Raw genomic sequence first — 23,701 nt, 5'->3', positions numbered from 1 at the left:
TGCGATGCACAATAGCCACAGTTGCAGCTACAATATATTATAAAAGGAAAATACCCTGTAAATAGTGCAACTCGCATAAAGAGGTATATTAGCTGGAGAGTCGATATGAAAGCAGGAGAGGTCAAGTCGATGGCAAGGCTAAGCTACAGTCGGCAGCTGTTTGAGCCAAACTTGACAGCCTTTTTATACGCACACATGCATACCCTACATATAACTAACTGTTCTTCAATAAAAAATACATATACATATATATCTCTTCATACTATATCATTTTTATTTATGCATACAAAATTCATTCGCCTATTTCAGGATCATCAAGAACTGAAAAAAAAAGAAAATAGAAAATAAGAAACACTTTACAGGATATGTCCAAGTCGACCAACTTACTCAATTCGCTTTGCAGCTGACGTCTCAGTAGAACTCCAGTGGCAAGTCCAGCGCGTATTCCTGCTGTTGCTCCACGTGGGGCACGACCGCAGCTGGAGCTGCAGCAGCCACAAGCTGCGGCACAGCTGGTGGCAAGTAAGCATTGCCGGGTGGCGGCAGCAGAGCTGCCCAGGCGGCGCTGTCAAAGAGCCCGCAGATAAACAACAATAGCAGCAGCGGCAGCAGCAACATCTTGAGCCAAACCCAGATTCACTTGTGAACTGTTCACTGGTTCCGCTCAGGCAGCTCATTTTATACCACTAGCAGAGCCAACGAAGCCAAGGTTAGAAATCCAAAGATCGACTAATTGAAATTGCAAATGAAGCTCCACGCAAAATGCAGCCAGATACCCTGTACATAAACTGTGAGGGGTATGACATGTAAGAGGTTTTATCTAGTAATTTAATTATATTTTTTCAGCAGCTCCTTTAAAAGTTCTTCTGCTGAAGCTATTCACGATCATCGCACTCACGCCCACTATCGACAGCCTCATATGGTTAAGAATCAGTCGATATATCGATATTGCTGTTCTCTCTAGTCTCCTATTGGCCTTCTACAGACATATTTCAGTTATGTTGAAATGGGAGTTTAGTTCTTTGAGTCTGAATTTCTAAAAATATCGACTACTTTAACTAGCTAAAATCGATAAATATCGTTTTCTTTAGCTGCAATTCCTACAGCGTATTTCTCTCTAGTAACTACAGACTAACTCAAATATATATTAACATTTTCAACACATACTAAGATTAATATAATATTGATTGTATTCATATTTTATTCAATATCGATAAATATCGATTAGATAAAGTACCTCCAAGTCGAGCATTCTAAAATGCGATCTTGTTGCCCTGCTTCAAGCTAATAATAATTGTTAAGGTTGAATACATTAAGATTCTCGCGCACTGTAATGATACTCTATAATAAATTATTATAATGTGGACATGGGCTATACTCTACCTTTGGTATTTTATTTTTTAATTCCTTATATTTTTATCTATTTTATATGTAGCTGTGTATTTGCAGGGTATGTGATCAGCCATGCAACTCTTCAGATATATGAGCTATATGGCTTCATATAATAATAAATGCATTGGACTCTGCCTCCACTTACAGGGTATATGCGAGTCAAGCTCTTACTGTAATTATGAAAGATTTCGGCTGCTTCATGGCTTTTAATGAATCCCCCAGCATTTGAAGATCTTATCACGCATGCATTACAATCCCTCAGCAGACAAAGCTCAGTTCAGTTTATTCATATTCGTGCAAATTTCCCAGTTTTTTGTCTGCCTCAGCTCTTATACGACTGAGTGCCAGTTGAGCTGGACGGCAGAGCTCGGCCGGTGCGTACGAGTCGGATGTTCGGCTGGCGCATGCGCTGGGTGGCATTCGTCAACCGACGAATTGCAGCGTTTCCCGCCAAAGGCCCGCTGCGCGGCCAGCGGGCGGTCAGGGCGGGGGCGAGTTTTGTTTACCTTTGTTATCAGCGCTTATCAGACGCTGCGCTGACATCCTGACGAGCTTCAAGTGTGTGCCCATTGGTGGGAATCTCTGGGAGTGCGATGACAAAAGGGCGTGGGTGGGCGTGGGTGTGGGTGTGGCAGGCAGGCAGACTGCCAGCCAGCCAGCCAGGCAGGCCTTCAAGCCAAAGTCAATGTCCCAAACACATCAATTACTCGCGCCGAAGTCATTTGAATGACGCGAAATGTTGGCAAACTACATTCACATCATTCATCATTCAAACGGCGCGCATTCCATTCCCTTCAGCTAATGGCTTACATTAATTCCAGAGCTCCGAATGAGTTACAGCCAGCCTGTGAATTAGGCATTCCACAGGAACTTCTCACATTGTTTTGTAAACTAAGAGTTCGGATATAGTTTTAGTATAATTGAATGCTATAAAGTTTTCAATAATATATTTACAGTAGAATCCGGCTATAACTACATTCAAGAGACAGTAGGTATACCCGGTAGACGCTTATACGATGTATAAGTTTGCTCATGTAAATTTGTCTGGGGACCAGAATTATCGTCGCAATTACCGTACGGATGCGGAGTCGTTATAACCGGATTCTATTGTATAATAATATTCTGATTTTATAAGAGAAATTTCAATGAGTATACGACTAGCTCCATTTTCATCCGACACTTACCGACTGCTCGGAGTACTAAGATCTCCTCCTTAGGCCTTAAAAATACGTAATGAATATTGTCATGGAAGTAAGCTGAAAAAGACATCGAAATATTATCCAAACTATGAATAGTTAATAAATACTTACAGCCTACTTAGTTTAAGAAATTGCTCAGTATGAACCCTGTGAAAGCTATCATATGCAGTTTATCTATCGGGCTACATACTTGCTTACCCAAAGCCCGTTGGTAATGGGCATCTATGGAGCATAAAGCAGACACAAGTGGGAGAGGTTGAATCCAAATAATGTATATATTGCTCAGAGTAAAAAAGAGAGGCTTTTATCCCTTATGTCCGTATTGCTTTTGTCTCTACCGTCATTCCTCGGATATATATAGAGTATATATGCATTTGATCAGAGATCAGATTGATCAGATACGTCAATCAGTTATATGCGTATTCTTTTTGTCCTTCCCCTCATCCGTCAGTCCGTGCCGGCATTCGTACGTCCGCCCGTACCTCCTGCCGTACTAAGTAGAAGCTTATGGCTATGATTGCAGCATGAGCTCTTCACATTATTCAGAGTGTCTCTGCTACAGTTCCACACATTGTTGTTAGGGTCTCTAATAGACATGTCTAGAAATCAGTGAGTAGCCGCTGCTTGTTATCCTTGTGCTGGACTGGAGGGAAAAACACATATCGTACATTGTGTGCAACATGATGACAACATTTGTTGCTTGCAACCATATGAGTGGGGTACGCTCCACTTTCCACTTGCCACTTGCCGCTTGCCAGTTGCCAGTTGCCAGTTGCTCGTCGCTCGTCATCGACTGCCTGAATCCTTGCCAACTGCTGCAGGAGGCAGTCGTCTCCCTTTGCAACACTTCCGGCATTTAAGCAAACAAAATATGTAGCAAGCAGTTGCAGCCAGCTGCATGCGGCCTCAGTGTTTCGGGTGTAGTCGCATTTGTGTGCCACATGCGCCATGTTGCATGCCGCATGCCCCACATGTGTAGGCGGAAAATGCGGCCATGTAGGCTAATGAGTTCGCTTTATGTCCGACCTCCGAGCTGTTATTGTTGCTGTCTCTCTCTCTCTCTCTCTCTCTCTCTCTCTCTCTCTCTCTCTCTCTCTCTCTCTGTCTATGCCCTCTCCTCCTCCTCTCTCCAACGGTTTTTGCTACTCTTCTGCTTCTTCTTCTTCTACTTCATGTGCTCTCCTCCTTGACTGTTGCGGCTGTTGTTTTGCTCCTGTTGTTGGTTAACGAGGCCGCCACATTCTGTGGCACGACTGCCCTTCGCCCCTCGCCCTTCGCCCTGCACCAGTATGAAAACAAATGCTTGTGGCGGTGTCATAATGGAAATGTAAATGAAAATAAGGCAACGGTATTTGGTATTTGGTGCGCAACTCTAGCGTAGGGTTGTCAGCGCTTGACAGCCTGCAGGCAGACACACACACACACCAACGCACGCAGACAGACACGCAGAGTCGGAAACGGAACAGGACTTGGCTAAACATTCAATGGATAAAGTTGTGACATCTTTATTTTAATGAGTTTAGCCAAATGGATCAATTAAACTCGTCTGCATTTCGTATACCAGCCACAAATGGAACTGCAAATATTTGAGAATCACATAGAAGAGCCTGACCATTTCATTTATCTATATATTTGTGTAGGTAGAGTACGTTTTTCAAGTGATGCACGGGCATAGAAAAAGAAGGTACAGAAGGACAGACAGGCGTACGGACGTATCAGACAAGGGTACGAACGTATCTAGTACAAGAAGTAGTTCGAATACCCACTTCGAATTTTAAAAAGTATGAAAGCTCTAGTAGAGACTGCTCAACTACGAGATATCCTGATCCCTTCGAGCAACTGATATTTAAATAATTTTCCGCATACATACGCACGCATAAACACGCATTGGCTGCAGTGTGAGCTTACTACGTGAACTTAATTGTTTAATAACTTTTCTTGTGGACAAGTTATCGATTTTTGAAGAAAAACTCGATATGCCCATGGTATACGCGGAGCCAAGAAAAAAATTGCAAGTCTCTAGCACTTATATCTTCTGAGATCGACGCGTTCAAGCATACGGATGGACGGACAGACAGACGAACAGGGCTAAATCAACTCAGCTCGTCGCCCTGATCAAGAACATACATACTTTATGGGGCCTGCCACGCCGCCTTCTGCCTGTTATATCATGATACTGTTAACAAAACCATTATACCCTGATTTCTAATTTTCAATGGGCTCAGGGTGTAAAAATTGTATTCCTCTAATCTGAATTGAAGAACTTATTCCTATAATCTGTTTCTAAGAATTCGCTTTATTGGGAGTATTGCTCATACAGGGTATACATATATATCAGGGTTTATATACTTAGTTATAGGTCCAAGTAACGCCTTAGCCAGACGACGCGCTGGCTGAGCAGCTCGAGCAGAAAGATGACCAGAGAGGCCAGCAGCAGCATATAGCAAATGAAGTTGAGGCCGCAGAACATCTCGAGCCGTAGCGCCGAGACCTCGTGCGAGGCGTAGGGCATGTGGAACATGGGCGGCTCGAAATTGCGACTAATGTAGCCAACAATGCCAGCCGATTGGAGTTGCTTGAGCTTGCGATCGAAGGCGAACTTCAGAATCGAGTGCCGATGCAGGCACATGACCAGCTGCACCAGATAGATGTGCTCCTTGACATGGGTCAGGCGACTGGTCTGCCAGTTCTCGTCGTTATAGTGGGCCAGGTTGCCCAGCAGGGCGCTGGTCGTCAGACGCGCCCCATCCTCGGCCGCTTGCAGCTCGTCGAAGCGCTCTGCGATGCTCGTCCTGCGCAGCAGACTGCGCTGCGCCGGAAAATAGTCATCGTAGTCCGGGGTCAGATATTGGTAGTGGCCCTCGAGCAGCTCGGCGATTTGCTGCGGCGCCGGCGGATAGTAGGGCAGGCGAAAGGCATCATACAGCTTGCCCTGGTAGGCGGCGCGCTGCACCAGCGCCAGCAGCAGCCAGGCGCCCAGGTAGCAGCGCACGAGGCCCGCCCGCGGCAGAGCAGCTGCGTCGAGTGGATTACCCAGGAGCGTGGTGTGGACGCGCAAGCCACTGGCCACCACATCGAAGGGCACGCGGTGGCTCTGACGCCACAGCCACTGCAGCAGCAGCAGGGCCAAGCAGGAGGCGACCAACGCCAGCCAGACGGTGGGGCAGAACGGCTGCACCAGCTGATTCACTGCGCCCATATGCTGATCCACGCGAACCACAAACACCAGGGCGCTCTGGTGGTACGCGCTGGTGGTGGAGAAGTTCCCCCGATACATATGCGAGCCGCTCATGGCGCCAATGATCACGGAGGAGTTGTGCGACGCCAGCTCATGGAAACAGTCCGCGATGCTGGCGTTCAGCTCCAGTGCGGCTGACTTCTTCTCACACGGCGGCAGCAGATTCAAACGGAACTTGAAGATGCTCGCCAGCAGCTTGATCAGCTCGCCGTCGACGCCCGTCAGGCGCCAGGTTTCCGTGAGCTGCTTGGGATCATGCCGATCGCCATCGAACATCACGTACGGCGGCAACGGATACCAGCTAATGTTCAACGGGCAGCCGTAGAAGGTGCCCAGCTGACGGCCAAAGAGCGGCTCCTGTCGCAGCAGCTCGCCGCTCTCATACCGATCGAGCAGCTCCGGCGTGAAGGAGACATTGCAGCTGGGCGCATACAAGCGAAAGCCGTACAGATGCACGACGTCCTCTGTCAGCCAGCCGGGCTGCACCAGCACCACGGCGTTGAGCACGTGGAACCTGAGGCAGGTCTTGAAGATGCTGTAGAGGGATGCGATCAGGGATTTCTCTGTCTCGGCTCGCCAGCTGAGCACGATCACGAAATTGAACTCCCGGTCGAAAAGCGACTTGGCAAAGTGAAAGCGCAGCTCGCGGAATGAGTGCGGCGTGTCCACCAGGAACAGTATGTAGTCGCGCGGCTCCTCAATGGGCGTGGCACTCAGCATTTGCACCGACATCCGCTCGCCCAGCTCATGCAGCAAATAGCCCAAGGCCAAGTTCAGCTCGAGCTGGGACCGCCCCGAGCGCGACATCTGCATGACGCTCATCGCATTGTAGCTGGGACTGATGTGATGCTTCAGCACATGCACTGCAGCTCGATCCACTGCCCTTGGCCGATAGCTCTCGGCAGGCGGCACTGCAGCCAAACAGCGGGGCAACCAAAGCAGCAACAGCCACAGCCACAGCCGAAGAGAACCCAACATTTCCATGGCACATGCGAACCAGCTCGACCTGTTGTCCCATTCAAACTGCGCCAAGCAGTTGCCAGTCAAGCTAATTCCATTAATTGCAATGGGGACGAACGCAGTTCATTAAATTCGAATAGCTGCATTTGCCTCAGAGATAAGCCAGATCGCAGATACCGCAAGTGCCTGGCGATGTTATAGAGTGGCTAAGGAATAACCGAAACCGGTTTCCGCTCGCAGCTGGTTCGGCCGTTCCGGATCAGACAAGCCAGAAATTTCAGATTATGGGAAAGAGAAATTGGAAGAATGTAGAATACATACAAAACATAGAATAGATAGACTACAAAGATTACTTAGAATACATAGAGTTCATAGAACATATGGAATACATAGAATAGGATACACAGAAGAAATAGAACAGATTACATAGAATACTTAGAATTCATAGAATATATAAAATACATAGAATGCATAGCTTATATAAAATACATAGAATACAGGGAATACATAGAATATGTAGAATATGTAGAACACATAGAATTCATAGAATACATAGAACACATAGAATGCATAGAATACATGGAATACATAGAACACATAGAATACATAGAATACATAGAATACATAGAATACAGAGAATACAGAGAATACAGAGAATACAGAGAATACATAGAATACATAGAATACATGGAATACATAGAAAACATAGAATACGTAGAATACATAGAATAGATAGACTACATAGATTGCATAAAATTCATGGAGTACATATGGTAGATTGCATAGAGCTCATCAAACTCACAGACCACTTACACATGCAGAGAACATAGATCGCAGAACATAGCATGGACCATAACATAGAATATAAATAATTTGGATAACAACATAGAACAGCTACTACTAATAATTAATATCTAAAAAAAAGGACTATATGTAGCTAACCAAGCGAACATAGAGCAAAACTTACTGAATATGAACTATAACTTGATCTGCCTTGGTATGGCAGCGCCACATTTTCGCACAGTGTGGCAACTCTTCATGGGGTAATTGCGCACAGCCGACTTATGACATTTGACTTGAGAGTTTCGAGCTCGAGTTGGAGTTGGAATTGGAGTTGGAGTTGGAGTTTGGAGTTTTGCAAGCTGCTTGCATTTATTTCCATGCCATTTCAGCTCAGTTCTCAGCCCAAAACTCATAATTACCAGCGCAAGTTTCACACACACACACACCAACACCCACACACGTGTGTGTTTGCATTTGCAGAAAGTAAAAAAACTTTTTTGTGACTTTATTTTTTTGGCGGCAGCAAAAAACTTTTAATTTAGCAACTTTTTTGACTTGCGACGACTTTGGCTTTTTCTGTGCTCTTTATATATATGTATTTACAGTGTATGTGTGTGTGTGTGTGTGTGTGACAGTTGGCATCTTATTAAGCAAATAATTGCCAGTGCGCGGTATATGTGAGCCGCAGCAGTAAACTCGTCACGCCAAATATTTGCCAAACGATTGGAATATCCGGTATCAAATACACTTACAGCAAGGCTGTTTTCACTGTGCTATGGAATATAATTTATACGCAGTAAGACAGCTCAAGTCAAGAGTCAAAAAGTGTTGAGGGTAGAGCTTTAGTATCTCAGTCAAAAATTTATACGGTGGATCTATATATAAACTAATATTGAAGGCAATATATACTTATGAGACGATGGAGTATAAAATGAACTGATTGATACTAGTAGTGCAAAATATTAATAGTTGATAGAAAAGGCCAGAAGAAGTGTTTCTTCTGCTATAATATTTTAGTCTCTGTAATACTCTGGAAGCATATTTATATATGTAATAAAATATGCAGATATATATGTAATATATGATATATATATGCATATGTAGCTAACTTTGTAAAAAATATTCCACAAAGATATATCAACATCAATATATAATATATATAATATATAGTATATAATTTCAGTATCTCCACATTTTGCTCTCTCTACATCACATCACACAAGTATTCTTGATATATCCTATTTTATCCGCTATTTTACTATGTTTATCACTCCTATGATAGATGTAACATAGATATAACAGAGTAGAATCTTAGAGATATAGCAAGAAGGAGCAGCATATACATTAAGGATGTATCCAAAGTATAGAGATCTATATAAATGAAAATCTGTTGCAAGATGCATAGGGTAGATAATACCCGTTTGACTAATTACAACTTTTACAGAGTATTTCCTGTGCGACTTGATGACATTGTGGATTTGAAACGTTTCATGTTAACAAAATAAATGTTGCTGTCTGCGCTTTTTGCTCGCCTTTTGTTTATCAAATGCGCACATTAATTACGTAACCACAAGCACACACGCGCACACATGTGTGTGTGTGTGTGTGTGGGTGTATGTATGTGTGCATTCATGCATGTCCTGCCAGCGCGCCGCCCACCCCCCGGCCTGCCCCCGCCGGCCAGCTTCGATAGCTGCAAACATATCGTTTTTGGCTGCGCGCCGCATTTGCATTTATATGCGCATATCCTTTGTGCCCAAAGGATATTACATTTTTCCACTTGAAGCATTTTTCGTGCATTTAATGAAATTTTTAATTTTTATGCAGCTGCAAAATGGGGCGTGGCAGCGCAGTGAGCGCCAGCGTGCACTAGCAGAGGAGAGAAAGCAAAAGATACAGCAAGCACTCGCTACAATTGCCGCTGTCCCAAGCTTGTGCCAATCCCAAAGCGCAAAGATAAATTCACATACATATATATGCATATTTATATACATATTTATATATATAATAAAAAACTATATATACATACATATATACAAAAATGAAAAGTATTTCAGCTCTTGGCCCTGCATATCCGCTGGTCAGCGCCCCTTCCCTTGCCCACGTTCACGCTCCATTTTGGCGTTTTTTTCGATCCCAAGATGCAACTGCAACTGCCATAGAAGCGAAGCACAGCTAGGGCATACCCTGGAGGCAACGCTCATCGAAATTTGATTAACAGCTGTTAAGTTACATCGCGTTACAGCTACTTCGAAGCATGACTGAATGACATCCACTTAACAGCTTTTAAGCTTAACATATCATGTAACGAATAGCTGTTATTCATAGTGATGTAAACTTAACATTTAGTGAACGTTTTTACCAGTCACTTTACAGCTATTAAGCTGAACCAGTATAACAGTTTCACTTAGCAGCTGTTAAGCTTAACACTATAAAAATGTGCGTAACAGTCACTCAACAGCCATCACGTTATAAAAATGTAAGTAACAGTATTTAACAGCTGTTAAGCTAGAGTAATGTAACAGCAATTTCAGAGCTGTTGAATATTGATGATTCTGTAACTAGTTAACAGCTGTTATACAATGACAGTAATCATTCTGCTGATACTTACATTAAAATGTTAAAAAAGTGATGATTATGTAACAACTGTCGAATTCATATAACAGCTGCCTAAAGGCACATAAAACTGTATCTAACAGCAACTTAACAGCTGCGTAACAGCTGGTCAGCAATTCAGCCGAAATTCTTTTAATGATTTAGCTTACTTTCCGCTGCTTTCTCAAGTCCTCAACGCCCTTTTGGCAGCTCGACTGCTCAACAGGGTATTGCAAGTAGATTGGCCCTTAGGGCTGAGACAGCCTTGTTAAATTTATTTAGCCTCAGCTCAGTTGCATTTGCCTCTTTGAGCTGTGTGCGGCTGGATAGCGAGCTGCACAATTCGAGGCGGGGCATTCAACTGAATCTCATGCTGCCTAATGCCACAGCCATTGCTGTAACTGTAGAGATGAGTTGGATTCTTTGAAATGGATATTATTCAGATTTTGTTATATCTCTTTGGTGTCCTACCAAAGAGAGATCTAAGCAAATCAGAAACCAGAACTGTAACCAAGCACATTCGCTGGCTAATCAAGTCTATCGATAATCAAAACATGTCGATAAAATAGCAGATAGAAAGAGAGAGAGAGAGAGAGACAACGAGAGAGGGAGAAAGAATTTTGCTAGATAAACGAATTTCGGTCATAACTTAATCTGAAGGGCATATGCTGATGGGGCTGGAAAACCCAATTAAATTGTATGCCACATGCTTGAGCAGCTGCTAAAGGAAAACAAAAGGATGAAGCATGCAGCAGGAGAAGGAGGAACAAGAAAGGTAGGGGGAGGGTGCGGGCAGAACCGAAGCAGGGAGTGAGATATGATATGGCCATAAGTCAACTATCTGGCGCCAACTCCGCTTACCCAAGTTCTGGCCAAAGTTCAAGTTTGTTGGCTGGGCTTAGTCGAAGGCGTGGGCCATGGAAGGTGGGATTCGGCTTCATTTCTGTGCATAAATTAAAAATGACAAGGATATGCGGGCAGGACACGCGGCAGCAATGTGTAACCCAAAGCGTTCGCAACAAGTTGCAAGTTTCTGCCAGCCCACACTCGACACTCGACTCGGTGTGTGTGCGTGTGTGTGTGAGCTGAAAGTCAAAACCCCCAGTCCCTAGCCCGACTCTAGTTGCCAATCCTTTTTGCCTGCAACTCGCCTGAATCCTTTAGGCATTCACCTGGCAGCGTGTTCAGAAAATTTCTACAAATTCAGCGAAAAGTATTTTTCCACCTTGGCAAAAAAAAAAGTGCCTGGCAGAAATGGGGCATGGGCGCTACAGTTTTGGACTCTATGAAGAAGAATGGTGTGACGGGGCGGGACAGGAGGCGGGCCGCAGGCTGCGGGCTGCGGGCTGCGAGGCACGGTTCATATTTGGTGGAGAACGAGAGCGAGAAATGATTTATGAATGCAAAAAGTTGTTGGGCCACAACTTTTGCGGAACCAGCGACGCCGCCTACGCCAGCCACGTCTCCTTTTTATACCCTGTAGCAAATGAGAGAGGATGTATAGGTTGGGTATAGATCTGAGAAGATTTTATGGGCAAAAAGATTATGTCCATGAAGTCGACTGATGGATATGTTCAGAAGTCATGAATGTATGTTAGCATTAATTATCGATAAATATCGATAGCACTGAAACTGGTTCTGCAGAACCTACAGCACTATATATCGATATATATCGATAATACTTTGTGGCACATAGACCCAAGATTCAACGAAAAACATGAAATAAAAGAAAACTTCTGCATTTTTGTGTATCGCAATCAAACATCGATAAGTAACGTCATCATATTTTAAATTGTAAATTAAGAAGGGAATTACCCATCTTACATATAGAAGCTACCTGAATACAAATAACATACAGACATACATATATCGAGCTGTCTATCATTTACTAGGGCATCTCGAGGTCGAGCAGTCTCGCCTTAAGCTCACTGACTTGTTGTTATTCTTGTTGTTGTCAGTTGCGACATGGGCAGCTCGTGTTACGCACACACACTCACACACACACCTACACATATGCCTACACACACACACACACGCACACAGAGAAAGAAAGCACACACACGAGCAGCCGCTTAATGGAATTATAAAAATGTTAACTTCAGCACAAATTCAAACAGTGCCTCACTTCGAGTGCAACTGAGTGTGTGTGTGTGTGTATGTGTATGTGTGTGTGTGAGTATGGTTATTGGCAACTAACCTTTTTATACGAATTCAGTTATAATTTTGTTTAACATTCAAAGTGGCTTTGTTTGCGGTAGCGAACGGTCAGACAGAAAAAAGAAAGAGAGAGAGAGAGATGGAGAGAGCTACAACACTTTTAACTATTCCCATCAACTGTCTAACAACAAAAATATTTGCTGGACTTTTCGGATAGAGTGGGCAAACCAAAAAACCAAAAACAAAAAAACATTGCAAATTTAAAGAGGCACTAAAAAAGTTTCAGCTCGAGCAAATGAAAATATCCAAAATTAGAATTTAAATAATTAAAAGGTTATTTTGTTGTGGAATTGGATTTGAGAAGAAGGGCTTAAAGCGCGCAGCTTGGATGATAAATTATAAATAAATGCGGAATCGTAGGTCATTATATATTATCATTATACAGTAGAATCCGGTTATAACGACACTCAATTGACCGTCGTTATATCCGGATTCTACTGTATAATCAAATTCACATTATAATGCTATTGGGACTATCATTAGCATTATTATAGTTATAGGAAATGCACATGTCATAGTCACCGCATAAAACACCGTTGAGGTTTAGGGACGACTTGTTCAAGCAGACGTAGCTGAGCTCCCGAAGCATGAAACTTTCAGTTTCGGCTAATTAAATAGCACACAAGATCGAGATGTGTGTATGAGACGATATAATAAGAAATCAGAAGACAGGGTATTAAGTCATTAGATCTCATGGATCAAATGTGGCAAATCGAAAACTCCCAATAATAACAGAAACTGCGATCATATTGTATGGGCTGAACAAGTAACACGGATGACAATGATAAGGACCATGATTATGATAGTGGTAATAATAATGCTAATCACAATTATTATCATTAAAAAAATTATTATTATAAATAATAATGCTAATCACAATTATTATCATTAGCATAATCAGAATTCAAATCATAACTATTATCATTACCATTATCATAATACTAATCTTAATTATGATCATTAGCATAATCATAATGCTAATTATAGTTATTCATCATTACCACAATCAATCAGATAGGAATTACTACATATTATCACAGTCAAGACCATGATCTTTAGCTGCATTCTAATAAACACGATTATAATCAGTTGTATATTCATTGTCAGCTGTCCTTATTTATTATTAATATTATTATACCATTAATTTTGACCTAATATACCATTAAGCCTTTCGTAATGCTGTCGCATTCTCATGGCTGCTCGTTAAACTGTCTGCATAACTGTTTCGCCTGGGGTCCAGTTCTCAGTGAAGGCTGCAAATAGAAATCCCTTTAGTATATTATCTCAAAATCCATCAAGTTGAAAGCAATTACATTTGTCAAGCCGGCAAACAGTCTTGCTCCCTCCCTCTCTCTCTCTCTCTCACACACACCCTTCCGCCGTATCTCTCATCGTTTCTGATTGTTTTTTACTCGTATCGCTTGAAAAATTAAAACAAAGCTCAGGCCCAAAATGTCGGCCTCAGTTCGGTGCCAGAGGCAACTGACTGCAACTGCAGACGAAGCAGCAGCAGCAGCAGCAGCTACAGCTTCTGAGGCAGCCAATCCAATATACTTTCCAAAGCAAACACAAAACTTGAAGCGCGGCTCCCAATCGAGAGCAGAGCCAGCAGCCAATCTAGCGCCAAAGAGCCGCCAAAATGAAAAATGGGCAGCACAAAAATAGATTGCACCGTCTCTAGGTGCTACAGCGCGCTGATACCCTGTTAAAGGGGCGGATGATGGATCTGGAAACAAGACAGCCTAAGTGTCTTTATTCGATTCGCCAAACTGAACAGCACTCACATGATATATGTATGCACAAATCTCAAGACCTACTCGATATTTCCATAATTCCCTGTCTTGGATACCTTACACTAAATCTGCTATTAAAGCGATCTTCAATGATATTACTCTTTTGTGATCATCATATATCTAACCTATGATACCCCTTGGCTAGCCCTTAAGCTTAAGCTGGCCTACTATGCTTAGCTCTCCTTCACAGGGTATCTAAAATCAGCCACATACTGTAATAGAAATGGACCAGAGGCAGCCTCAGCTGCTGCCGCTGCCGCTGCTGATGTGTCTTATCTTGTCTGCACTCGCTGCGACGCTTGCGTCGGCGTCGACGTCGACGTCAACGTCAGCGCATCCTGAAGGTTTTTATCTTGGCGTCATGTTGATGTTTGTCGGAAACTTGATTATTTTCGCTATTTTTTTTTTTTTTTTTTATGCGATGTTTTTCCCCAAACCTTCTTTTTTGCCTGCAATTTTTTATACCCTGCACGCAACAGAAGTAGAGTATATGCTTGCTCTTTAGCATTAGCATGTCAGTTTGAAATAAATATAAATATATATATCCTTTCGCAATCTTACTCAGTCTCTTGATTATCGATAACTATCGATTATTCGGCTTGATTTCATTTAAGCTTTGCAGTGAAACGTGCTTATGTTAGGGTGGGATATTTGGTGTGCTGTCGATCTATAGAATGACTTAGACTGTTAACTGAAAACAGAGAGAAACAAGTGCGTATGTATGTGTGTGTGTGTGTGTATATATATATATAAATGAGCTGGATTGCCTTGCTAACAGGGTATATGTTAGTCTTAAGTACACTCAGTTCTTGTACTTTATATATGTATATATATAATTTTTTTCTGTTAGCTCACATGTGTGTGTGTGTGCCTGTGGATATGTGTAGGTGTGTGTGTGTGGCTATGGATTGAAGATGTTTGTGCTGCGCCCGCAGCGTACAAGCAGCGGAAGCAGCTAAAGAGTGATAGAAGGAGAGAGGGGGGCAAACGGAGCAGAGCTGGATTAGCCCACAAATGTGTGTTCTCTCTATGTAAGTGTGTGTGCGTGTGTATAAAGGAGTTTTTTGCTGCTCTAGTGTGCGAGTGTGTGTGTGTGTGTGTGTGTGGAGCTTCAATGTAAATGCAACTTAAAGTCACGGCACTTGCCACAAAACAAAAGGCCTTGTAGCAAGTTGTGCTGCTGCTTGTTCTTAATGCTGCTGCTGTTGCTGTAGTTGTTGTAGCTGTTGTAGTTGTTGTTGTTTGACAAACAAGCGCAGAGCGCATAAGTAAAATAAGTTGTAATAAGAGCAGCTAACAACATGGACTAAGCCCGAATAAGCGTACAGCACACACACACACACACACACGCACACAGACACAAGAGCAAGATGAGGTCTTCTAGCACCTGGCCACACATACACACACACACGCACATAAGGCAAAAGGCATGACAAGCACATGACTTTCGTAAAGGCAATGGGCAAGAGCGAAAGCATAAACAGGATGCGACAAGGGGAAACAAGTCGGAACGTAGCCGTCGAGCGTGACCGATCGAAATATACCTGCTCATGGTATAAAAGCCTTAAAGAACTTATTTAATAATCAATATTTGCTGGATCACATTATTTGTCTCTTTCTAAATATGTAGCCCATCTCAAGCCTGATTCGAATTTCGACCGATCAACAGGCAAAAAGACGCAGAGCCGGAGAGACGAACAGAGCAATGAAAGGACGTTCGGATGGACAGACAGACGAACATACGGATATACGGACGAACATACGTATTTACGGACGGGCGGCTACACGGAAAAACATTCGGATATACGGACGAACGGATAGACGGACGAACTTACGGATATACGAACGGGCAGACAGGCGGATGAACATACGGATCTACAGACGGACGGATGAACATACATCAGGATAGACGAACAGATGGACGGACGGACGCAAATATAGATATACGGACGGATGATCTAACTGACGGACGGACATATATACGGAGAAATCGACAGTTATGGTACAGCCACCAAGTCCGGCATTACTCAGAGAACCAATATACTCCTTTCCCAACGCCAACGAGCATAAGACATACGGCGGACAACAGGGGGAGTCGGTGTTTGCACGTAGCTCAACGTAACGTAACGTCGCACAAGGCACTGACAACTCCTTTAAAATGTAGTTACTGTTGTTATTATTCAACCTTAATGAACTTAACAAGCGCCCGCATGGCGCAAGGCGGACATGGAGAGCGACAGTGGAACAACGAAGACATGCCAGGAGCCAGCTGAGCCAGAGCAGAGGGGGAAAAAAAAAAAAAAACAACAGAAAACAGAAAACAGTAGCAGCACCTACTGCCAGGACACATGCCAGGCACATGCCAGCCAGCCAGCCAGTCAACCAGGCAGTAGTAGGAGCTGCACTTGGACAGGCACAGTCGAAAACAGAGGCGAAACGGAAGGACAGACGAACAGACAGACAGTCGGACGGACGAACAGACAGACGGACAGAAAGAAAGACACATACGTTATGCAGTTAAAAAGGCGAGCAGGACTTGGGCAACGGGGGAAGTCAGTGTGTGTGTGTAGCATGGGAGTCTCATGTTCATGTCGCAAGAAAATTTTGCGCTCAATAGCGCAGGGTCACGTAACTCAAATAAAGCGCCAAAACGTAGCCAAAGCCAAGCCAAACCTCCAACAAAAATATAAAAAAAAAAAAATTTAAACCGAGAAAAACAAAAATTTACTAAAAACAAATTGAAATGCGCCAGCCGAACGCAACTGACTGCAGAATACTCGTTTACAATCTGAAGAACGCTAAATTTATGCAAAAATCCATTTTTCCGATCAATCACAGATGGATCCTTTGACGTATAGATCTGTCTATGCAATAGATCAATAGTGCAGCAACTACTTAGTTTGCCCAATTGCCTCCAAGAGGCGTATACATATGTAAAATTTAGTTGTATTTGTGAGTTTTCTATATAAGTAAATACCCACCAAGTAAAGCCCCCAAGGGGCACATTCATAAAAATCTGGACGCTCTAAAGATTTAAGTTGAAATTCAAATTTTCAATTGAGGCGAATGAACAGGGGAAAAAAAAGGACGAACAAGCTGACAGTAGGACAGACTATTATACATTTTAACTATGAGGAATACACTCGTTTACTACTCACCCTAAAATACTTTCTATTTACTTTTTAAGCGAGCATAAAATGTTTGATATTCCTAAACATGGTTTCAGGATTAGTTTATGAAACTGGGAAAAGTCCTCCAGACAAACAATTAAATCTTAGCAGAGGAATGGCTATGATTTTAGGGTATCTAAATTCCTTCATGGAGCAGGAAAAAGCCTTTCGGAATACCATTAAATTGTAACACAGGAATGGCTAAGATATTACAGAATCTTAAGATTAAACATTAATACATAGTTTAAAAGTGAGCCATATCAAAATTCACATGTTTCTCCTGTATCCATACAGCGTGTAGCCATCAAAAACAATTCACACTTCCTTAAAATATATATATAAATGTATAAATTCGATAATTCGAAATGACAGTTTTTTTTTTCGATTTACACAGAAATTAAAATGATCGAGAATTATCGAGAACGAGTTTTTTCAAGGGGATAGCATTTTTTCGATTTATCGCAATTTTCAAATTAGCGGGATACAAATTATCGAGACTCGACTATATATAATTATTGGTATTTACTTTTATATAAACAGAACCATAGTTAATACGGTTATGTCTAGGGTATTACAGACCCCTAAGAACTTTCCCAACCGGCTTGACCGTACTAGGCCCTTAAAAATTGTCTAGTGACAAAGCTAATGCAATTTTCCAACTGTTTTCAGATAAAGTTCAACTTTACTCTTATATTACTCTATATGTCTCTGTTCTGTATTCCATATTCAAAATTAATATACATATGCCAAGCATCTATTAAAATTCTTCAAGTACAACTGGCGCTTGGGTCTAACGTAATCTTACACTTGTGCCCATCTGGCACAAAGTGTACCCAGTATTTTGTTGCGAGTATAAGAGCTGATTGCCTCGCAGCGCATTGTCCTCGTTCGCATAAAAGGCCGCGTCAGACACCCAACTGAGGATAGTCGGCCTTTGGCTGTCGACAGAGTTGGTTAAGCGCTGCTGAAACCACTTTTTTTCGACTTCTTCCTGCCCAACCTTACCCAAAATAAAACAATTTGAAAGTTATCACATTGAAATCTATTAGATGATTCCAATTCGAATGCTGCTTTACTAAAAAAAATTCCAATCCATTGGATTAAAATGTGAACTAAAATAATGAATTGCAAGAGGAGAAAATCACAACGTCCGAGCAGAACAGTTATTTATTGCAACCAGTCAGTCAATCAATCAATCTGCCAATTAAGCACTTAATTAGCCAAACAATTTGAATTTATTGATTATTTTATTTATGACTAATTAAAGCTAATTGTAATTCATTAAATTCGGTTTGACCAGCCGAAACTGACACAATAATATTATAATTACTTTTGAAATATTATTTTGTCATTGATTTTGGACTTAATTATGAACGTGTTTGAATCGACCAAGCCCAAATTGACAAAATTGATGAACGAAATGAAGTTTTATTTATTTTATTTATGCACATCACATATATAGTTACCTCAAAACAAAACAGAGCAAACTCGAACAATAGTTAGAGTTAGTAGAGTCGGTAGAGTTGTCAGTGCCCGACTGGGATATACACTGAGTTTTAAAGGAGTTGTTATTTAGATCATTCGACATATTCTAACTAATTCCAAACTAGAGGAACAGCTGGAATCAGATATATATCATCAATTCTATTTTTGGATTTCCAATAGAGTTCCACGAACGATTTCTTTCAGTGGTTCTGCTTTACTGATTGGACTGCCAATTCCAAACTAGAGGAACAACTGGAATCAGATATATATCATCAATTCTATTTTTGGATTTCCAATGGGGTTCCACGAACGATATCTTTCAGAGGTTCTGCTTTACTGATTGGACTTTTAAGAAATTTTCGGTAACTCAGTATTGATAAATATATAAAACGAAATTGCAAATCTTGCACAAGAATTTTAAAGACAAATTTAGTAACTCCTGCTCCTGAAGCTCGATAAGATTTGTAATCGATGTCTTGGAAATATTTTAAGCTTATTTGACACCAGATAAATGTGAACGTTCTTTAACCGAGATCGATCATATGACAGGCCCTGCTAGATCAACTTAAAAATCAACAACATATACTATACTTTAGGGGTTCTCTCTATTACATAGAGTATTCAATATGCCTTGAATTCCCATTTTCATGGGCTTCTGGATATCAATTTATGTATATAAATAAATTTCAACAGAAATAGAGAAATATTTCCATCCATCAACTCAAAACGCGAGCAACGTGAAGTTGGCCGCAAGTGATTTTACTGTTATTAAATTTATTTATTGAAAGCGTAAGGGCTAGCGCGAGGGTGAAGCCGAGGGCGAGGGGCAATTGCAACGTTTTATGTTTAGGTCATCGATATGCAAATTGATTGACAGGCCCACAGCGTATTGGAACAACCGGCAATAGCGCCCCGCCAAGCCCTACGAAGCGCCCCTGTTGCTGCAGCAGCTGCGAATGCGAATGCGAATTCAATCCGAATCAATTCGTTTCAATTCTCACAGCAGCTGCTGGCGCATTGTATTTTAGTGCTGCAAAAGAATCGATATTCCGTAATATCGATATTCACGATATTTTCAGAGAAAAAGATCGATAAAAACGATATATCGAACACTTCTTTTAAATGTTAATTTTCTTGCTTAGAATCTATTATAATATTTATATTAATTATGACTTCTTAACGGATAAAATGGCAACCATTTCAAGATTAAAATAAAAGCAACAGCATCAAACAAAAACAAATTTATTTAACCGAACAAAGTCGTATAACAAATTATTTTTCATTAACTTAAACCTAAAACAGCAATTCATTAAAGCTTAAATTCACTATGCTCCTTAAAATTATATTATAATAATAACAAAAACAATTGCCTCCATGGCAGTTTGAAAAAAAAAAAGAAATTAAAGCAAAACCCATTGGTTTTTATTTAAAAAAATTAGTTTGTTTACTGTTTCCGGTTTTAATGACGCCCTTCTGGAATTAGCAATCATTCCAGCTTTGCTAAACATCCTCTCGCTCTCAGAGAACGTTGCCTCATATTTTTTATTTACGAAGTGCAAAATGCTACCGGACTTGGGTGCCAATTCACTCTCTTGCAGCGATGGATGCATGCGTGTTAAGTGATTTTTAAGGCTTGTGGTATTTCCACTTGTTTTGCAGACCTTAAAGCAATTTCTGCACACCGCACAACCATCCTTTCCTCTTTCAAAATATTTCCACACTTCGGATTTTTTTGGGGCTCCCACGGTCTTATTTTCTTCATCGGAGTCAACCCTCGCCGCGCCTAAAACACACAAGCTATGATTCCAAGCTTTTCCAATAGTATATATCAATTGTACTTAAGTTTTCTTCCCAAAAACTGATCCATTTTTTTCTTTCTATTGCAATTAAATTAAATCAATCAATTTGTATACAATTTAGCAAAATTAAATAAATGCGCTTCTTACACAGTTAAAACCAACGCCAAGAATAACCATTTTTTCGATATATCGATACTAAGAAAGCCATATCGATCTTTTGCCAAAATTCGAAAATATCGATTATAACGATTCCGATCCGATATTTTTGCAGCACTATTGTATTTTTATGCAGTTTGTTGGCTATTGAATTTGATTTCTATATTCTACACACACTCACATGCACACACACACAGATACACTCACCTGGACAGCGAGCTGAAGCAGTCGCTATTCCCTTTCGGCTACCCTTTGACTCCTGCTGCTGCTGCTGCTGCTCCTGCTGCCCATTTGACATAATTAATTGTAACACGGAACAATTACGATGCCTCGGATACTCTCTCGCCCTTGGCCTCTCCACAACCGCTGGAACGTGGGCAGGACAATAAGGATATACATTTTAATTAAAGCACCTCGAGCCAACTAATTACATTCCCAGAACCAAATGTGATGCAGACGCTAACGTCCTAGCCCCCCCACTCTCTGTCTATGTGTGTGTTTGTGTGTGTGTGTGTGTGCCACAAAGGATAGCAAAAGCGAACGAGTGACCCATTTGCCTCTATGCGAATGTAGTTTGTTGTTGTCAAATGCCCTTGAGCAAAATCTTTCATTGTCTGCGTAAGCGCTTGTATGTGTGTGTGTTTGTTCGCGTGTGTATGTGTTTATGCGTGTGGTTGTTTGTACTTGTGTGGGTGCTACATATATGAGTGCACCAAAATTAAATGCCTGACCTTTACATATTTTAAGCGGAATTGACATAGAGCGCAGTTAAATAAAACAATCGATAACTGTCGATAGCCACCGATAAGTGCCAAAATAATTTATGACCATTATATAATAATAGACAACTCATTAACAATCAAATGGGAAGAAATTTAATTAAAATAAGAACGAAAGTATTATATATACATATATATTATATAACTAAGGCATGCTAATAGCTATCGATTGTTTTACAGAATCGACAAATGCTAATCTGCTTTTACGTATAACTTTGGCAGGAATAGCAGCTTTATGAGATTTGATAAGACAGAAATTAACATCTCTATACTCCTTAATTGGAAACAGCTACTAATAATATTAATCGATATCGATAACGATAGCTCACATATAGAACTACCCTTTAAGATTTTTGTTGAGCTCAGTAATCATATAAAACTAACTTTAATACACTTAATATGCCAACAATAATAGTTAATCTTAAGAGTGCTTCATTCCAAGCGTTCCACAATGAAAAATTCGTGTATTCCTTGTTAAATCAATGAATACATCGTATTATATCAATGTAATAATAGGTATCTTATTCGCAGGTATTAGTGTTTCATTCCACACATTCCAAACACGGAACAGCCATCCTCTGTAGATAGTCAACATTATTATTAATCATGTATCAACTTTGTCTTGGTTAGCCTCTTTCCCTGCGTTTACTTCATTCCACGCTATGCTATAGTTTGTTTCATTCCACCATATTCCAGAATTTACAATCGTAGTCAGTGTGTCCTAATCGGTAACAAATGGTAAACTTTCACTTTTGTTTCATTCCACATATTCCACAATCTTCCACTCCCGCTGTCAGTTAAATATTTAACCCATTTATAGCCTCTAGCACATTGTCCGCGATTTTACCAAATTTCCAGCTATTTGCAGCCCATTCACAACCAAAGACAAAGACCCAAAAATAATTGTCTTTTGCGTGCATTATGTTTATGACAATTGTTGTTGTTCCTGCTGTTCTTGTTGTTGTCGTTGTTTGTTTAGCTGTTTTCATTACTAATTGCCGAATGATGGGCGAGAAGCAGAAGACGAAGCAGATGTTAAAGAGAATGAGGCTGAATCAAGCTTAAGGACAAGCCGCATTCCGGTGAATGGAAACCCTTTTTGTTCTCTTGGCTGCGGCTCATTTTCAATGTACATTTAATGCCGTTAACATGACACTTGAGGGCACGACCCCTAACCCACCGTAACCCCTTAGGTCCCAATCCCCAATCCCCCTTTGTTGAAAGGCTGCTGTTAAAATGTGTTAAAACGATTAAATGAAATTGAAATTCTTGGCAGGAAGTTTACTTGATTATCCTGTCGCCAATAATTAAATGTTGTCGCAACAAGTTGCTGCCGCGCAAGGACAACAAGCAAGACGGCACTCACTCTCTCTACTGAGAGAGACAGAGAGAGATGCCCAACTAACAGACACCCTGAACTGGACGGTTGTTCTGATTTTTCAAATAGTCTAGTTAGTAGCCATGGAATAGATCAAACTGAATACTTACAAAGTTATTTAAGATTGCAATTCATATTCTCAGAATCATATAACTCTTCTTAAATACAACTTAATTGCAATTCTATATATATATTTCTGTCAGTTAGACACAGATGTTCTCTAAGAACTTCTGCTTTACTTATCGGATTTCTTTGAAACTATCAGCAATTAGTCGTCATATTCCATTTAATACGAGAAATTTATAAAACAATTGTTTACTGTTTAACAAATAAGCTATATTGGCAATTGTACTTCACTTTGATTGAATCCGTAAAATTTTAAGTAAGCATCGAAAACTTAAAGTAAGAACTTCAAAGTAAACTCAAACCACAATTTTGACTATTCTACTTCTAAAGAAGTATGAGATATGCTCAAATAACTGTAGCTCGATAACATTTTATGGCATGGGTAAAAGTTATCGATACAAACTGTGTGATGTGACAGCACTAGATCGTCTCAGTTGCTGCTTCTGCATAAGAATATTCATACATTTATACTCTCTGGATATACCACACCCTCTTCTGCCTGTTACATACGCTGGCATAAAACCAATATACTCTAAATGGCCACAGAGTGTCGCGAGAGTAGACAGAGAGAAAGAGTTGTGGCTAGAACTCAGCTCGACTCGACTCGTAGGCCGCTGCCATCGCTGCGTTA

At 41.1% G+C, this 23,701-nt stretch overlaps 1 protein-coding gene and 1 long non-coding RNA gene across 3 annotated transcripts; both read right to left on the bottom strand.

Annotated features, from left to right (window-relative positions):
• Positions 1–251: 251 nt before the first annotated feature.
• LOC149267807 (uncharacterized) lies at positions 252–2,667 on the bottom strand. Of its 2 annotated transcripts, none has more exons than XR_016271033.1 (4): positions 2,577–2,667; positions 1,384–2,283; positions 388–788; positions 252–321 (listed from the first exon to the last, which is right to left on the bottom strand). It is a non-coding gene; the product is annotated as an uncharacterized LOC149267807 (long non-coding RNA). The 2 variants fall into 2 exon arrangements; XR_016271032.1 differs by lacking the exon at positions 2,577–2,667 and adding an exon at positions 2,347–2,558.
• A 2,277-nt stretch (positions 2,668–4,944) lies between these two features.
• Ir7a (Ionotropic receptor 7a) lies at positions 4,945–6,807 on the bottom strand. The gene has a single exon (XM_018013913.1). It carries the CDS (start codon positions 6,805–6,807, stop codon positions 4,945–4,947), a length of 1,863 nt encoding a protein of 620 aa, XP_017869402.1.
• Between the last annotated feature and the right edge of the window lie 16,894 nt (positions 6,808–23,701).

Source organism: Drosophila arizonae, chromosome X (genome assembly GCF_054131065.1).
Source record: "Drosophila arizonae isolate 15081-1271.41 chromosome X, UAZ_ARI_1.0, whole genome shotgun sequence".
NCBI lineage: Eukaryota > Metazoa > Arthropoda > Insecta > Diptera > Drosophilidae > Drosophila > Drosophila arizonae.
The sequence above is the reverse complement of the archived record's forward strand: the minus strand, read 5'-3'. Positions and strand labels throughout refer to the sequence as shown.

Coding starts and splice junctions, on each gene's coding strand:
- Ir7a (XM_018013913.1), bottom strand. CDS start 6,807: ATGTTGGGTTCTCTTCGGCTGTGGCTGTGGCTGTTGCTGCTTTGGTTG.